The 13571-nt window shown below is 38.4% G+C and overlaps 2 protein-coding genes across 11 annotated transcripts in view; one reads left to right on the top strand and one right to left on the bottom strand.

Moving 5' to 3' along the window:
• Window positions 1-3074, bottom strand: part of SH3BGRL2 (SH3 domain binding glutamate rich protein like 2) — a 166166-nt gene extending 163092 nt beyond the window's left edge. For 4 of the 7 annotated variants that reach the window (XM_063707724.1, XM_063707727.1, XM_063707728.1 and 1 more), the window contains exons 1-2: window positions 3050-3074; window positions 1933-2048 (exon numbers count right to left, since the gene is read on the bottom strand). Coding sequence is in view for 1 of the 7 variants with exons in the window: in XM_055391966.2 (XP_055247941.1) it covers window positions 1933-2048; window positions 2878-2901 (140 nt within the window). In the remaining 6 variants the exon portion in view is untranslated. Of the gene's footprint in view, window positions 1-1932; window positions 2049-2822; window positions 3003-3049 lie in introns of those variants that run through there. The other 3 variants (XM_055391966.2, XM_063707723.1, XM_063707725.1) reach the window with 3 other exon arrangements.
• Window positions 3075-3111: 37 nt separating this feature from the next.
• Window positions 3112-13571, top strand: part of LCA5 (lebercilin LCA5) — a 52695-nt gene continuing 42235 nt past the window's right edge. For 2 of the 4 annotated variants that reach the window (XM_063707721.1, XM_063707720.1), the window contains exon 1: window positions 3606-3638. The gene's annotated coding sequence lies outside the window, so the exon portion shown is untranslated. The other 2 variants (XM_004044322.4, XM_055391965.2) reach the window with 2 other exon arrangements.

The following is a 13571-nucleotide window of genomic DNA, read 5'->3' as shown; positions in this document are numbered from 1 at the left end:
GACTTCTTTTGCTCAATATTGTCTTTAAAATTAATCCGTGTTAATCAGTAGTTCATTCTATTGATGACCAGCATTATGTTGTAAGTATATACACATTTTTACAAACATCTCAAGTTTTCTTTCTCCATTAACAAAAAAAAACTCGTACATTTCATCAAGTGATCAGAAACTGTATCCTTTAAACAGAGCAATAATCAAAGGCTACTAGCTTTTTGTACTGCAAAAGCAAGTATTAATAACAATCAGATAAGACTACATTTGTTTTCATCAGAGCAGCCCACTTTCTAGGTATGAAATTATACTATTTATTTATTTATTTATTTATTTATTTTTTTGAGACGAAATCTTGCTCTGTTGCCCAGGCTGTAGTGCAGTGGCGCGATCTCGGCTCACTGCAAACTCCGCCTCCTGGGTTCATGCCATTCTCCTGCCTCAGCCTCCCGAGTAGCTGGGACTACAGGCACCCGCCACCACGCCCAGCTAATTTTTTTGTATTTTTAGTAGAGACAGGGTTTTACTGTGTTAGCCAGGATGGTCTTGATCTCCTGACCTCGTGATCCACCCGCCTTGGCCTCCCAAAGTGCTGGGATTACAGGCATGAGCCACAGCACCCGGCCAATTATACTGTTCTTTACACCCAACTCAACCAATCCATTCAATTTCTCTTAGACATGCAGCATATTAGATACTGTTTCAAATTTAGTGTTATATGCTAAAACCAACTATTTACCTAGAATCTATTAATAAATTTAAAATTTCCAAGCAACATGAGATCAAGAAGTTAGAGAAAAAATTTTTGAATTTTTGTTATGTATCACATTTCTGTAAATTATATAAAATTGTGACACTGCTTTTCTTCTTTTGTAGAATGGTATGAAATAGACGACTGAACTTTAGCTAAGGATAATTATACTTATGTGCTTTCCAAGATACTATATATAGTATGTCCCCTCCTTTACAAATTATGGTCATTGTAATTTCTCTGTCTACAGTTAGAGAGTCTATTTATCTACTTATTACTTTTTTGAAACTTCTAACAAACCATTCAAACTCGACACTAGTTTCCCCAAAGGAAAATGAGAATAATCCTACTAGTAAGCATTTGTAGGAATATTTTAGTTACATTATAACATCTACATCATTGCCATATAGCAATAAAGAAGCCAATCAAAGTCCTACAGAAAATGAACATTCAGTTAGCAATGTAGCAAATCTGGAGATATTGCAGTATCAATGGAAGAAGCCCAGGATATTAAAAATAAAACTCCAAAGTGCTTAATGACCATTGCAGAATTTGTTTCATAAACAAAATCTTTAAAAACAAGAAAAGAGTCTGATTTCTGTTAACTATAATTTCAAGTGGCAGAAATATAAATGTGGTTTTGATAACTTTGTTTCCTTTATTTCTGAAAACCAGAATCCTGTGTGGTACTGAAATAAAATGTCAAATGGTATCTTAGAAAATTCTAGCCCTATCAAAAATAATATATAAAACCACGTAATGTCATAAAACTTTTAAAACTGCTTTCTCATATTTTGGGGTAACCTTTTAAAATGGTAATTCAATAAACTAGTTTTTACTTCTGTAAATTTATACATTTTTTGGTCTTTTTTCAAGGTCAAACTGATACTGTTATTTTGAATATGAGGGGGTGAATAAAATTGCACACTGTAAAGAATCCTGAGACTATGTTACACACAACTAGACAATTTTTTGGATTCTCCCAGCGTCTTAAATATTTTCTTGCTTACCAAAAACTTCTTAACCTGTAGGTGAAACACAATGAAGGCACTAAATCCGAAACCACGAAATTTGGAAGCAGACCTAGGCTTGTACTCTGGCATTACTACTTAACTACTTTCGTACCTTGTGGTAGATACTTTAACTTCTCTGAATCTGCTTTCTCAAGTATAAACAATGAATAACAATACCTGTCTGGAGTCATGAATGAAGATGGAATGAGATTACACTGCCTGGAGCATTCTGAGTGCTGAATAAATGGTGGTTTCATTCTCAGCTCTCCTTCAGCAATCCTGATCTGACGCTCCTGTGACAGACATTTGTCCACGTAAATACGGTATGTTTTCTGATTCTTCCTAGCAACTTCCTTTATAAGTAATCCACCCATACATTTACATGTTAATTCTAACAGAGTCCATAATAACCAGTGAGCTATTTTAACAGTGTCAGCAGAGATAGATTAAAGAATTGATGAAAAGTAATTCCGTGCAATTTAGGGATTACTCATCTTATTTTCACTAACAGATGACTGCCATCTTGTACAGATATATTTCGCATACAGAAAATTACATTTAATCACAATATTGTTTGGGTGGGTTAGTCTGCAACTTGAAGTAAAATGTATTGACAGGATAAAATGAAAGCTTTGAAACAGTGCAAAGGTGGAAAAACGAGGTTAGGCGAGAAGCACGAATTACCAATCTTCATGGTTAGAAGATTCATTAAACGCATTTGCCTTCAAATATTAGATTCTCTACAGAATGGTGGTAAAGGCCAGTGAGAAATTAACAATAGTGAGAACACCAGAGTAGTGTTAAACCACCTTGATAATCAGATGGCTCGGAGCAGTTTAAAGCCCTCACGAAAGAGGATTTTTTTTTTTACCTTCCCTGTCTCCCGCAATTAATGCCATTTCTAAAAGAGAAAATATGTCACACGTCAGCGCTCAATAGGCTGACATGCTCCTCAAAACGTTCCTTAAAAAAAAAAAAAAAAAAAAAACTTGTGTGCAAATATTTCAGATGCCATTCCACCCCAAACCCGTTCCAAAACCTAAAAATCACTTTCAAGCCAAACTCACGGCTCGTTGGTGATTCACGGCCAGGATCTCGAGGCAGGAACAATAGTGCACTCACCCCGCATCCTCCTGAATCAGCCATTTCGGTAAGAAGACCCAGAAGCACTAGCAGTTTGTTTGTAATTTGTTTACAATTTAAAAGCAAGTTATTTCCCAAAGGAAATCTAAGCAATTGTTAAGTGTTTTACATTACGCAGTCGCCAATTTTACAATTCATATCATGAACCCACTTTGCCCTCCGCCCGCGTCCCTCTCGGAGCCCACGACGCTCAGCAGTCGAGCCTTCGCACCGCACAGCCCGTAGGAGCCTGGAGCGCTCCGCGTTTTGCCCCAGTTTCCCTACTTGGGGTCTCCGCTACAGCTAGAGCGGTCGGCCAATGGAGACCTTCTCCCGCACTCGCCGTCCCGCCTTCCAGTTCCACAGAAGCCAATAAAAAGGGCCGTCTGGAGACAGAAGCCAATGGGAGCTCGGGTAGAGTCATCATGATTGGCTGCGGTCTCTTCGTAGTGCAGTCTAGGCCTCCGCCTCCGTTACCCTGGAGCCCAGGTTACCGCCGCTGCCACCCAGGAGCCCCGGTCCTCGCCTCTGTCCCATCCTTGTGTTCAAACCTCCCGCATCTCGGCAACCTCGGCACCCGCCCGGCAGCCTCCGCAGGAACCAGGCACCCGCTCTTTGGCGGTCAGACGCCGAGGCCCCAGCTGGGAGTTCGGTCCTAAGAGGAAAGGCGAGGAGGCGGGACGCCGCATCGGCTCTGCGGAAGAGCCGGCGGGTTGGAGGTGGGCTTTGAAGTGGGCGTGGAGACGGCGGGGGAGGTGGAGGTGCGAGGTGGGGCTGGGTTGAAGCGTCGGGGAGCTAGCGAAGGGGCGTTCGTGGATGGGGGCCTGCGGGTGGTTCTTAAAGCAGGGAAGATGAAGGGATTAGGGATGGGGGAGGATGTAGGGACCGCGAGGAGAAGGAAGACCTAGGAAAATGAGTAAAGAGCTCGGCTCCTGAGAGGGTCCCGAGGAAGGGAGGTTGACCGGCACTGGGGGGGACTGGGAAGTTAGGAGGAGAGGAGCTGGGAAAGGGTATTTACTTCCTGGGACCGAGAAGAGAAGAAAGGGAGCAGGCGGATCTAGAGAAGTGGTTGTTATTAAAACAAACAAAACAAAAACCCCGGAGGCCCGTGGAGACTCAAGACTAGAGAGGAGGGGCAGGGCCAAGGGCCAAGACGGAAAAGGAGGCTTTGGTAGCTCTCGGATAATAATAGATGTGTTATTATTGAAACTGTGGTTAGAGTGGAAAGCCGTACTTGTCCAGGCTGTGATACTTCTATACATCCTTCAGGGATGGGATGAGAGGAGTAAAGATGGTTACAAATAAAAAAAAAAAAGAAAGTGCCTTTTTGGCATACTCGAGTTGGAGTCGGTACTCAGATACGTGATGTTTACGTTAGATAGACCGTGGGATAGTGTTTAACAGTGAAGAGCCCTGGTCCAGTTCATCTGATATAAATCCCTTTTTTGTTCACTTTGTTCTTTGGAAAGTATACTTGGGCACATACATATTTATTCCCGTCCTTTATCTTCACGTTAAGAACTTGCGTTAGAGATATCTTTGGAATCAGAAGTCATCATTTAGTTTTTGGCAGAGGGAGTGGCTATATGTTTTTTAGAATGGTAAAACCGATGTTTCCAGTTCTTTACTAATTCCCTCTTTCTTTTGCATGGTTATTTTAATCTATGTTTTTTCCAGTTGTTCCACATTTAAATTCTATATTACCATTTTAAATATTTCACTTTGTGATTTCCCATGTTAGCTATTATGTTTATCCAAATAAGTTATAGGAAATAATAGTTTGTTTTGATTCTCTAAGTTGACAAAGTATCATTTTAAATATCAAAAAAGTAGTTTGTGACTTTGGAAAAGAGATTTTTCTTCTTTTGTCAGTCACATCTTTTCCGTTACACATATTGTGGAACTATAATTCTGTAGGACACAATGGAAGCCCATTAAAATAAAGATGCTACCCTTCTCTTGGGTTCTTCTTCTGCCTGTCATTCTTCAACTCCTTTGTGGGATCTTCTTCCTCGGCCCACCATATTTCATTATTGTTTTTCCCAATAATCCAGTCTTCAGTCTTCTGTCTTCTATTTTTTTACTCTGTGTTCTTGGCTGTGTTATTCCTCTCCTTTGGCTTACGCTATTTGTGTTTTATTAACACTCTCCCAATTTTTTATTTCTGATCTGGAACTTTTGAGTTACTGTCAAACTTTTGTAGCTAATTTTTGGTATTTCCACATACATTTCCTATCCATAGGCATCCCAAACTCAGTATGTCCAATATTGAACCCATCACCTTTCCCTGCCAAAGCTGTCCTGCTTGAATACCACATTCTCCTAATTTTGCAAGCCCAAAACTTTGGAATTTACTCAAGTTCTTCTCTATTCTCAGACTTCATATTTAATCTGTCACCAAGTGTAGTTTATCTTACTTGAAAAACATTTCTGGAATCAGTTCTGTACTCTGTATCTCTAGTTATACTACTTTCAAAACACTGTCTGTCAGTGATTATCGAGACCAATTGATATTCTTCCTCCAGCTTTCCTGCCCTCCAATTCTTAGATTGGAGATGGATCCTTGCAAATGTCAGATCTGATAATATTAACCCTACTGAAGAGCCTTGGTTTCCAACCAACTTATTAATGACATAGAGATTCTTCTTGTGGTATTATCTTCCACCCGATCCAGTCCCACTTATTATTACTTTAGCACTACTCCCCAGCCAGTGCCATCCTTTTAAGCTAGCATTGTCCATTTGAAATAGAATGTGAGCTATATCCATTTTTTCAGTAGACACACAATAAAATACAGGTGAAATTTTAATGTATTTTTAAGTCACATATATCCAGAATATTATTTTAGCATATGTCAATATAAGAAAGATTATAGAAGAGCTATTTTATGGTCTGTTTTATGTACTAAGTTTTCAAAATTCCACATGTATTTTACACTTGCCGCATATGCCAATTCTGAATAGCTACATTTGGGGTGCTCAGGAGCCACTGTATTGGACAGCACAGTTGTAAAGTATTTGTAGTTTGGTGATATGCCATGCTTATCTAATGCCTTTTACTTTTGCAAATGCTGCATCCTCTTATTGAAACAGGGTCGTACTTCACTGTCTTCTTTTTCTAACCTCATTTACCACCCCACTTTTCAAACACACACATCCATGAAATTATAATTGTGCTTAACCTCTGCTAATACCGTAAGACTCAATTTAGGCATTATCTCCTCTAGAAACCTTCTCAAACTCCCTCTATCCTCTGATCTTAGTTCTGAGTTTACTAAGCTTTCTCTGCTTCCTTTTATCATTAGTACTTATAGACTGTCGCATTATTTTTTTTTCCTGTTGGTTGGGAATTACTTAACGGTAAGGGATCAGTTGTATTTTACTCATTTTTGTATCTTCAGCTCCATCTATAATCTAGCGCCTGACACTTCATAGGTGTTCAGTAAAGGTCTTATAAATGAATGAATGAATGAATGAACATGTTATGATGTTTTCATTTGACTGACTAAACTTTGGGAAAATGTACTGTACTTAAGATGCTTTAATTTGATCCATTGTTTAAAATGTTTAAAATAAGCTGATTGTGTCTTACATTTCAAATGTAGCATTTACTGTGATCTGATTGATCATATTTGATCATACTTTAAATCCAAACTTTATTTTTTGTTTTATTTTTAAATAAAAATAGTTTGGTTTTTAAGCAAGATTATGCAGATAAGTAGTATAATAAGGAAAATGCTTATAAATACGTGGGGACATGTATTAGAAGAGTGGAAAACTTTACTTCATTTCTCCTTTGTGGAAGAGGAGCAGTTACACTGTAACTGCTCCTCTTCCACAAAGGAGAAAAACCAAATATAGCAATATGGTTTTTACTTTTATCTCATCTTTTTTGCGGGGAGGAGAAATGTCCTTATTTATATCTTTCTCACTGAAGTTTATTTCCATTTTATTTGCCTAGTTGTCTGTTTTGTGAACTCTTTTGCTGGTAGCAAAGGTAGCCAGTCAGCAATGTTTTATCCAAAGAAGCTGAGCACAGGGATATGTCAGGAAATTAACGGTTTATTGATTTTACAGTTTTTTTCTTAAAACTAAGATGGTTTCTTAGAGTCAGATGAATTAGATATCATTATGATATTTATATACAATGGACTCTACAGCTTAGATTTGTTTTCTGATTCATTTGTAATCAGAGATAAAAGAAACTTCTGGCACTCGAGGATCTTTAGGTTATCTTCTTTTTTTTTTTTTTTTGACCTGTTATGTGTAATTTGTACTGTTTGGGACTTTTTACTTTTTTTTTTTTTTAAAGAAGAGTTTACTTTTGGATGAACAATGTCAAGTATTAGATTTGGTAGCTTTCTATTAATTGCTGTAGTAGCATGTTTAGCCAGCTTTAGGAAATAAACAGTTCTTAGGAATTAAAATTGGGCACAAGGCTTATAATTTTCCTTTTTTGCTTTTATCTAGTTAATTCTTTGATTAGCATCGAGAGGGAACTAATGGGTAACATACAAGTACCCCTCACTCCCTCGCTCCCCACTCCTCCTGCAACGAACAACTGTTAACTGATTGATTCTTGGTTTAAATTAGTTGCAGGACTACACATGGACTATAAATCTTCAGTGTCCTGTTAATCTAAGATCACTTTTTTCCTTTTAAGAAAAAGAATAATTATATTCATTCAATAGTATTATGTCTACATTACATTAGTCAGAAATTACTGTTGTAACTGCAGGTGAAATTCATTTTGTTTGAAACCTTATTAGGTTCTCAGTTATTTAAAATTAACCTAGAAAAAAATATTTCAGCTTTGCAATGGCAGTGACTCTGAGGAAAACTTTTTGACTCTCTCAGGAATTCTAGAGATTTAAGTAATTCTTATGCAATTATTTTAAAAGAGGGAAGATTTAATATTTTCTTTAAAACAAAAAGGAAAATTTTATAAAATGGAACTTAATATTCTATTTGAAATAACATTATAATCATTCATTTCACAAATAATGAATGGTGGGTGGTGTGTTTACTATGGTGAACTAAACAGACAAGAGTTCTGTCTCACGGGTCTTATATTTACTAGGAGAAGTAAGGCAATAAATGTAAGATTATTTCCAGTAGTAACAAGGTCTGTGAAGAAAATAAAGCATAGTAATAGGATAGAGTGACTGGGCTCACTTTAATAGAAAATTGTCAGGGAGCCATTTTTGAGAAGGTGACATTTATGCTGAGAACAGGAAGAAGAGAAGGAACCACTTTTGTGAAGTTCTAGTTAGTGCAGCAAGTACTAAGGCTGTTGGCAAAAATCTTATATGTTGAAGGCACAGAAGAAGGCTAGTTTGCCTGAAAAAGGAGATTTTGAGAGGAAGAGTGATGTAAGGATACAGAAGTTGACAGAAGGGCTAGACCTTGTATAAGTTTGCAGGCCTGGTTAAGGACTCTGATGGCCGTAGGAGACCATTGAAGTATATTAAGCAGGAGAGCAGTGCTGGTCTGATTTCTGTTTTAAGTTGCTTTTTCTCACTGTCATGTGAAAAACTGACGTGAAGCAAGGATGAAAGTGGAATATCAGGAGGTTATTGCAGAAGTTCTACAGAGGAAACATGGATGTGGACTAGACTCACAAGACTTTGACTAGACCAGTAGCACTGTGGACGGTAAGAAATGGTCAGATCTGGAATATAGTATGGAGATTAAAGTGTCTTGTTTTACAGATGGTTTGGCTGAGAGATGTAGGAAGAAGGAATCCAGGACGATCTTTTAGATTTGAGTCATGAGTAATTTAGTGGATGGATTTACCATTTAATGAGATCAGAAACATAGGAAAGAGTTGAGGTGGAAAAGGGACGGTAATGATTTCAGTTTTGGACATGTAAATTTGAAATGATTTTTAGATATCCAAATAGAATTGTCAAGTAGGAAGGTGAATATATGAATGTGGAAGCCAGGGTAAATGAAGTCTAGATGAAATCACCTAAGGAGAGAGTGTAGATAACATGTGCTGCCCTGTGTATTCCAACATTTAGAGATCAGGAAGAGGAAGCAGATTATTCAGCAAAGGAGACTGACAAGAGACAGCCAGCGAGGTAGTTAAGCAAACCAGGAAAATAGATCACTATGGAAAAGCAAGTAAGAAAAGAGAGTTTTTAGGAGGGAAGGAATGGTTGGTTATGTCAAACACTACTGTGAGGTTAAGGACCAGTAGGACAGAAAATTGGCTGATGGTGGGAGGAGATGTGCAAAAGAAGAAATAAGAAACTTGGCTGATGGATTTGGGAAGGTGAATGTCATTGGTGAGCTTGACAAAAGCTGTTTCAGTGGGGTGGTGGGGATGAAAACCTAATTAGTGTGGGTTCAAAAGGAAATGGTTGGAAAGAAGTGGTGATAGCATTCTAGGTTAAAGATTACTCTTCAAAAAATTATTGGAAAATTGGAGTGGAGAGATTGGGTTGTAGATGCAACAGAACATGGAATCAAGCATCAGCTTCATTAGCACCTCTTCATTGATAGGAATGATCCTGTAGAGAGGGCACAATTGCAGACGCACAATCCTTGACATTGAGAGGTAGTATGGGAAAGAAGATGAGTAAAAGGTTTAGCTTTAAAAAGGAGTAGAAATGCTTCTTCAGTTTTAGCAGAGTTGAGAGGGTAAAGAGGATGGGATAGATACAGGTGGAGGTGGCTTCAAAGATGAGGTAGTTATCACCTGATTGTTATTGAAATATTGAGTAGGTCACTCAACGAAGAGTCAGAAAACTTACAGTCTGTTTCAAGTTTTACTAACTGAGCTTTCTGATCTTAGACCAGTTGTGAACTTGGGTAAGTTTGGGCCTCAGTTTCCTAAATCTTTGCAAAGGAAAGACTTGATTTCCTAGGGTCCTGTCCAGTGATAAATTGTTATGTAATCTTGTTAAGCTATAGTAGTTTTTATTGCTTTATACTTCACAAGAAAACTTAATAATTACTTCCTTTACCTCATCTTTGTTTCTTTTTTTTTGGTCTAATTTTTTATGTCTTTTCTTTTTTATTTAACTTATATTCTATTTGCCTGTTTGCTTATTTGAGCTATTTTTCTGAAGCGCAATTAGCCAGGCAGCTGCAAGTTTCTACAAGGACTAAGGACTAATTTTTTACAAATGAATTTTCACAAGTGTCTAAGTTTCCATTCTCTAGGAAAGTTAAGTTATTTGGGTTGTTATATTTCCTAAGGATGTACTTGCTTATTAAATGCAATGATGAATTGTGAGATGATATAAGTATTACGCATAGGTTAGAAAAACCTACCTTATTTCAAAATAGAACCTAAATAATCAGAAGTTTAGCAGAGAAAATAATATATTCTTTTGTTTTGTTTTGTTTTCTTTCTTAAACTTTTAAGTTCAGGGGTACATGTGCAGATTTGTTACATAGGTAATCTTGTTTCATGGGGGTTTGTTGTACAGATTATTTCATCACCCAGGTATTAAGCCCAGTACCTATTTGTTATTTTTCCTAATCTCCTCCCTCATCCCACCCTTCACCCTTTAATAGTCCCTAGTGTGTGTCATTCCCCTCTATATGTCCATGTGTTCTCATAATTTAGCTCCCACTTACAATGGCATAATGGCATTTGGTTTTCTGTTGCTTTGTTAGTTTGCTAAGGATAATCTTTCTTAAACATGAGTTAGCACAAACCATTTCAAATATTCTTCACAGATTTAGAGACATCTCTCAAAACCTGGGTTAGAAATAAGTGAGTTAACCAATTATTTCTTTTATATATATATATATTTTTATTATACTTCAAGTTCTAGGGTACATGTGCACAATGTGCAGGTTTGTTACATATGTATACGTGTGCCATGTTGGCGTGCTGCACCCATTAACTCGTCATTTACATTAGGTATATCTCCTAATGCTATCCCTCCCCCCTCCCCCCACCCCACAACAGGCTCTGGTGTGTGATGTTCCCCTTCCTGTGTCCAAGTGTTCTCATTGTTTAGTTCCCGCCTATAAGTGAGAACATGCGGTGTTTGGTTTTTTTTGTCCTTGCAATAGTTTGCTGAGAATGATGGTTTCCACCTTCATCCATGTCCCCATAAAGGACATGAACTCATCCTTTTTTATAGCAGCATAGTATTCCATGGTGTATATGTGCCACATTCTCTTAATCCAGTCTATCATTGTTGGACATTTGGGTTGGTTCCAAGTCTTTGCTATTGTGAGTAGTGCCGCAATAAACATACGAGTGCATGTGTCTTTATAGCAGCATGATTTATATTCTGCGGGGTTACCATCTTCCTGGATGTTGCCTAAGTTTTATACCCCTTACAAGGTTACCCTTATAAGGATACCTTATAAGGCTGATGGATTACCCCATCTCCTTCCTCTCTTAAATTTCGATTTCCCAATAACTAAATTTTCTTCCCTTTTATTGGCTGACCCCTCCTCTACATTCTGTTCGCTTATTGTGACCCTCTAGGTGCATGAGCCCTGCGGTTTGTTACATTTGCAGGCTGGCTGCCAGTGCTTAGATTTATCATGCCTTGAAAGTGGACCATTTAAAATGTTTTCTCACTAATTCTCTCCTCTTTTCTATTTACTTTCTTTGGTTGCATTTTTATTTAAACCTTTTTGGTACTTGAATTGCTTTAGAAGTTGTTAACTTTTTTCTTTCTAGGAGAGTGAGTTTAATTTGGTTTCTAATAGTAGCAGGTTATTTTGCTGGTAAGTTATGGGCATTTGCTTATTAATAGCCGTTTTAATTAATCTCTGTGCTAGTCCCCTCACACAAGGGATAATACAACATCCCACTGCTGTTAAGACTCCTGCCACAGTTATGAGAGATGTAAGGATTGAAGCTACCATGCCTTTCCATTTTTTAAACCAACCTAGCCAACCCCTAAATGGGTTATTAATTCCAGCATTTTCTGCCAGTTTGTTGCCTAGAGTTGTTAGTCCTTGTAAAGTTTTCGTGTTGGTTACATTTGGGGCAGTATTGTTAGGAATGAAAGTACAACGTTTCCCACCCAGCATAACACATATGCCCCCCTTTTTCACTAGTATTATGTCTAGTGCAAGCCTGTTTTCTCAGGCCATTTGGCTGATGGCATTTAACTGGCTAGCTACCCCCTTTGAGGGCATCTGAGTATAATTGATGAGTCTTTGTTGATTATAATAGATGTAGTTAATCTAATCCACATTCTTATTAATAGTTGACCACTAGAAGAGTGCTGACTTAAACCTAGCAGGTATTTGGTTTCGGGCCTTAAGTTCATTAGGCATCTCCCTAGGGACTCCTATTGAGTTAACATGTATATTGGGATTAAAAGAATTTGTTACATCTTTTTGGTTTTGGTGGCCATGTGTATTTTTGGGTATCTTATGGAATGCCAGGGAGAGGGGAATGGCCAATTGGACTAAAGCACAAGTCCCGGTCCAATCGGATGGTAACAGGTTACGGAGGTTCCTTTTCCCACAATACCACATGCTGTTATCACTGGGTATGTGGAGAGCTGAGTGATTGCCATTGCCTTACCACTGATGTTTAGGATGTGGGTACAAGTTGAAAATTCTCCCATGGGCTTATTGAACTCTGCCCCCCGCCTAAAGAGACAAGAGTGGTTTATATTCCCTATAGAGAACGAGGGAATTGCTCTGGGATTTGACCTCCGCAATGCAGGAAAGAGCAATGACAGACTCTTATAAGTTTCATTTTCCTATGCATCCTTGTTCTGGTATAGAGCCAACATGCAATGCATTCCTTCAGGATTGATATTTTATCCTAGAGGAAATGGAACCACCTTTGCCTGAGGTTGTTTCGCAGCACACTCGTAGCGGTTACTCTTGTTGAGGGCTTGTACCGAAAATTTGACCCATTCGACCCAGGCATTCACATCCCTGTACCCTGTCTCAATTTCTAAGGTTTGCCTTAAATTCTTTACCTCAATTATTTTTACCCTTTTAGGGTTATTATTTGGTGGACTAAAGTGTTTATTAGGGTTTGGAGTTGGAGTAGTCCCAGGCAAATGGGAGGTTGAGTTCTTGATTTTTGAGAACGAATTGCCCTAGGGGGTCTTTCCCTGTGATGTCTGCTCTTAACCCATATACCCAAGACGCTTCCTTTGGTTCTTGGTTTAGAATGGCTGGATTGTTAATGGTGATGAGTATAGGATTGCATTTTAAATTCTGGCAGTTATTTGGCAGGGAGCCCTTGGACAGATGTAGTTTATTCTTTAAGGGTCTCCAGCTCGGAGTTACCCACCCCGTGTTTACCGTCCAACCCTGAAATTGGGTAGTTTACCATACATCATCCCAGCTGGGGCGGAGTCATGTGCTGCTGTAACCTGTATCTGGTTCAGGGCAAAGATACTTATTTGCCTGTGAGAGCTGTCTCTGATTTTTCAAATTCCCACAAGGTAAGACCGGGCAGGTATTAAATCTTATAGTTTGTGGTGCTACCATTTTGGTTACATTGATTACCAACTTGATTGGGTAGGGAGGAGTTCCCTGCCAGTTTCCATTTTGACATTCTGCTTTTTGTATAGTAGCCCATTTTAGCCATATTAACTTCCAGAAATGGGGCCAGCCTATGTTTTCTTTTTAGATTTTTTTTTAGAGTTAACTTTAAGGGTTCCTTAGGTGACCCAGGCACTTTTTACTGTTGTTTTCCCCTCCCTTCTGGGGTCTGTTTTACGAGTCCCTTGATTGGAGTAGAGT

This window comes from Gorilla gorilla, chromosome 5, assembly GCF_029281585.2.
Source record: "Gorilla gorilla gorilla isolate KB3781 chromosome 5, NHGRI_mGorGor1-v2.1_pri, whole genome shotgun sequence".
Lineage (NCBI taxonomy): Eukaryota > Metazoa > Chordata > Mammalia > Primates > Hominidae > Gorilla > Gorilla gorilla.
The sequence above is the reverse complement of the archived record's forward strand: the minus strand, read 5'-3'. Positions and strand labels throughout refer to the sequence as shown.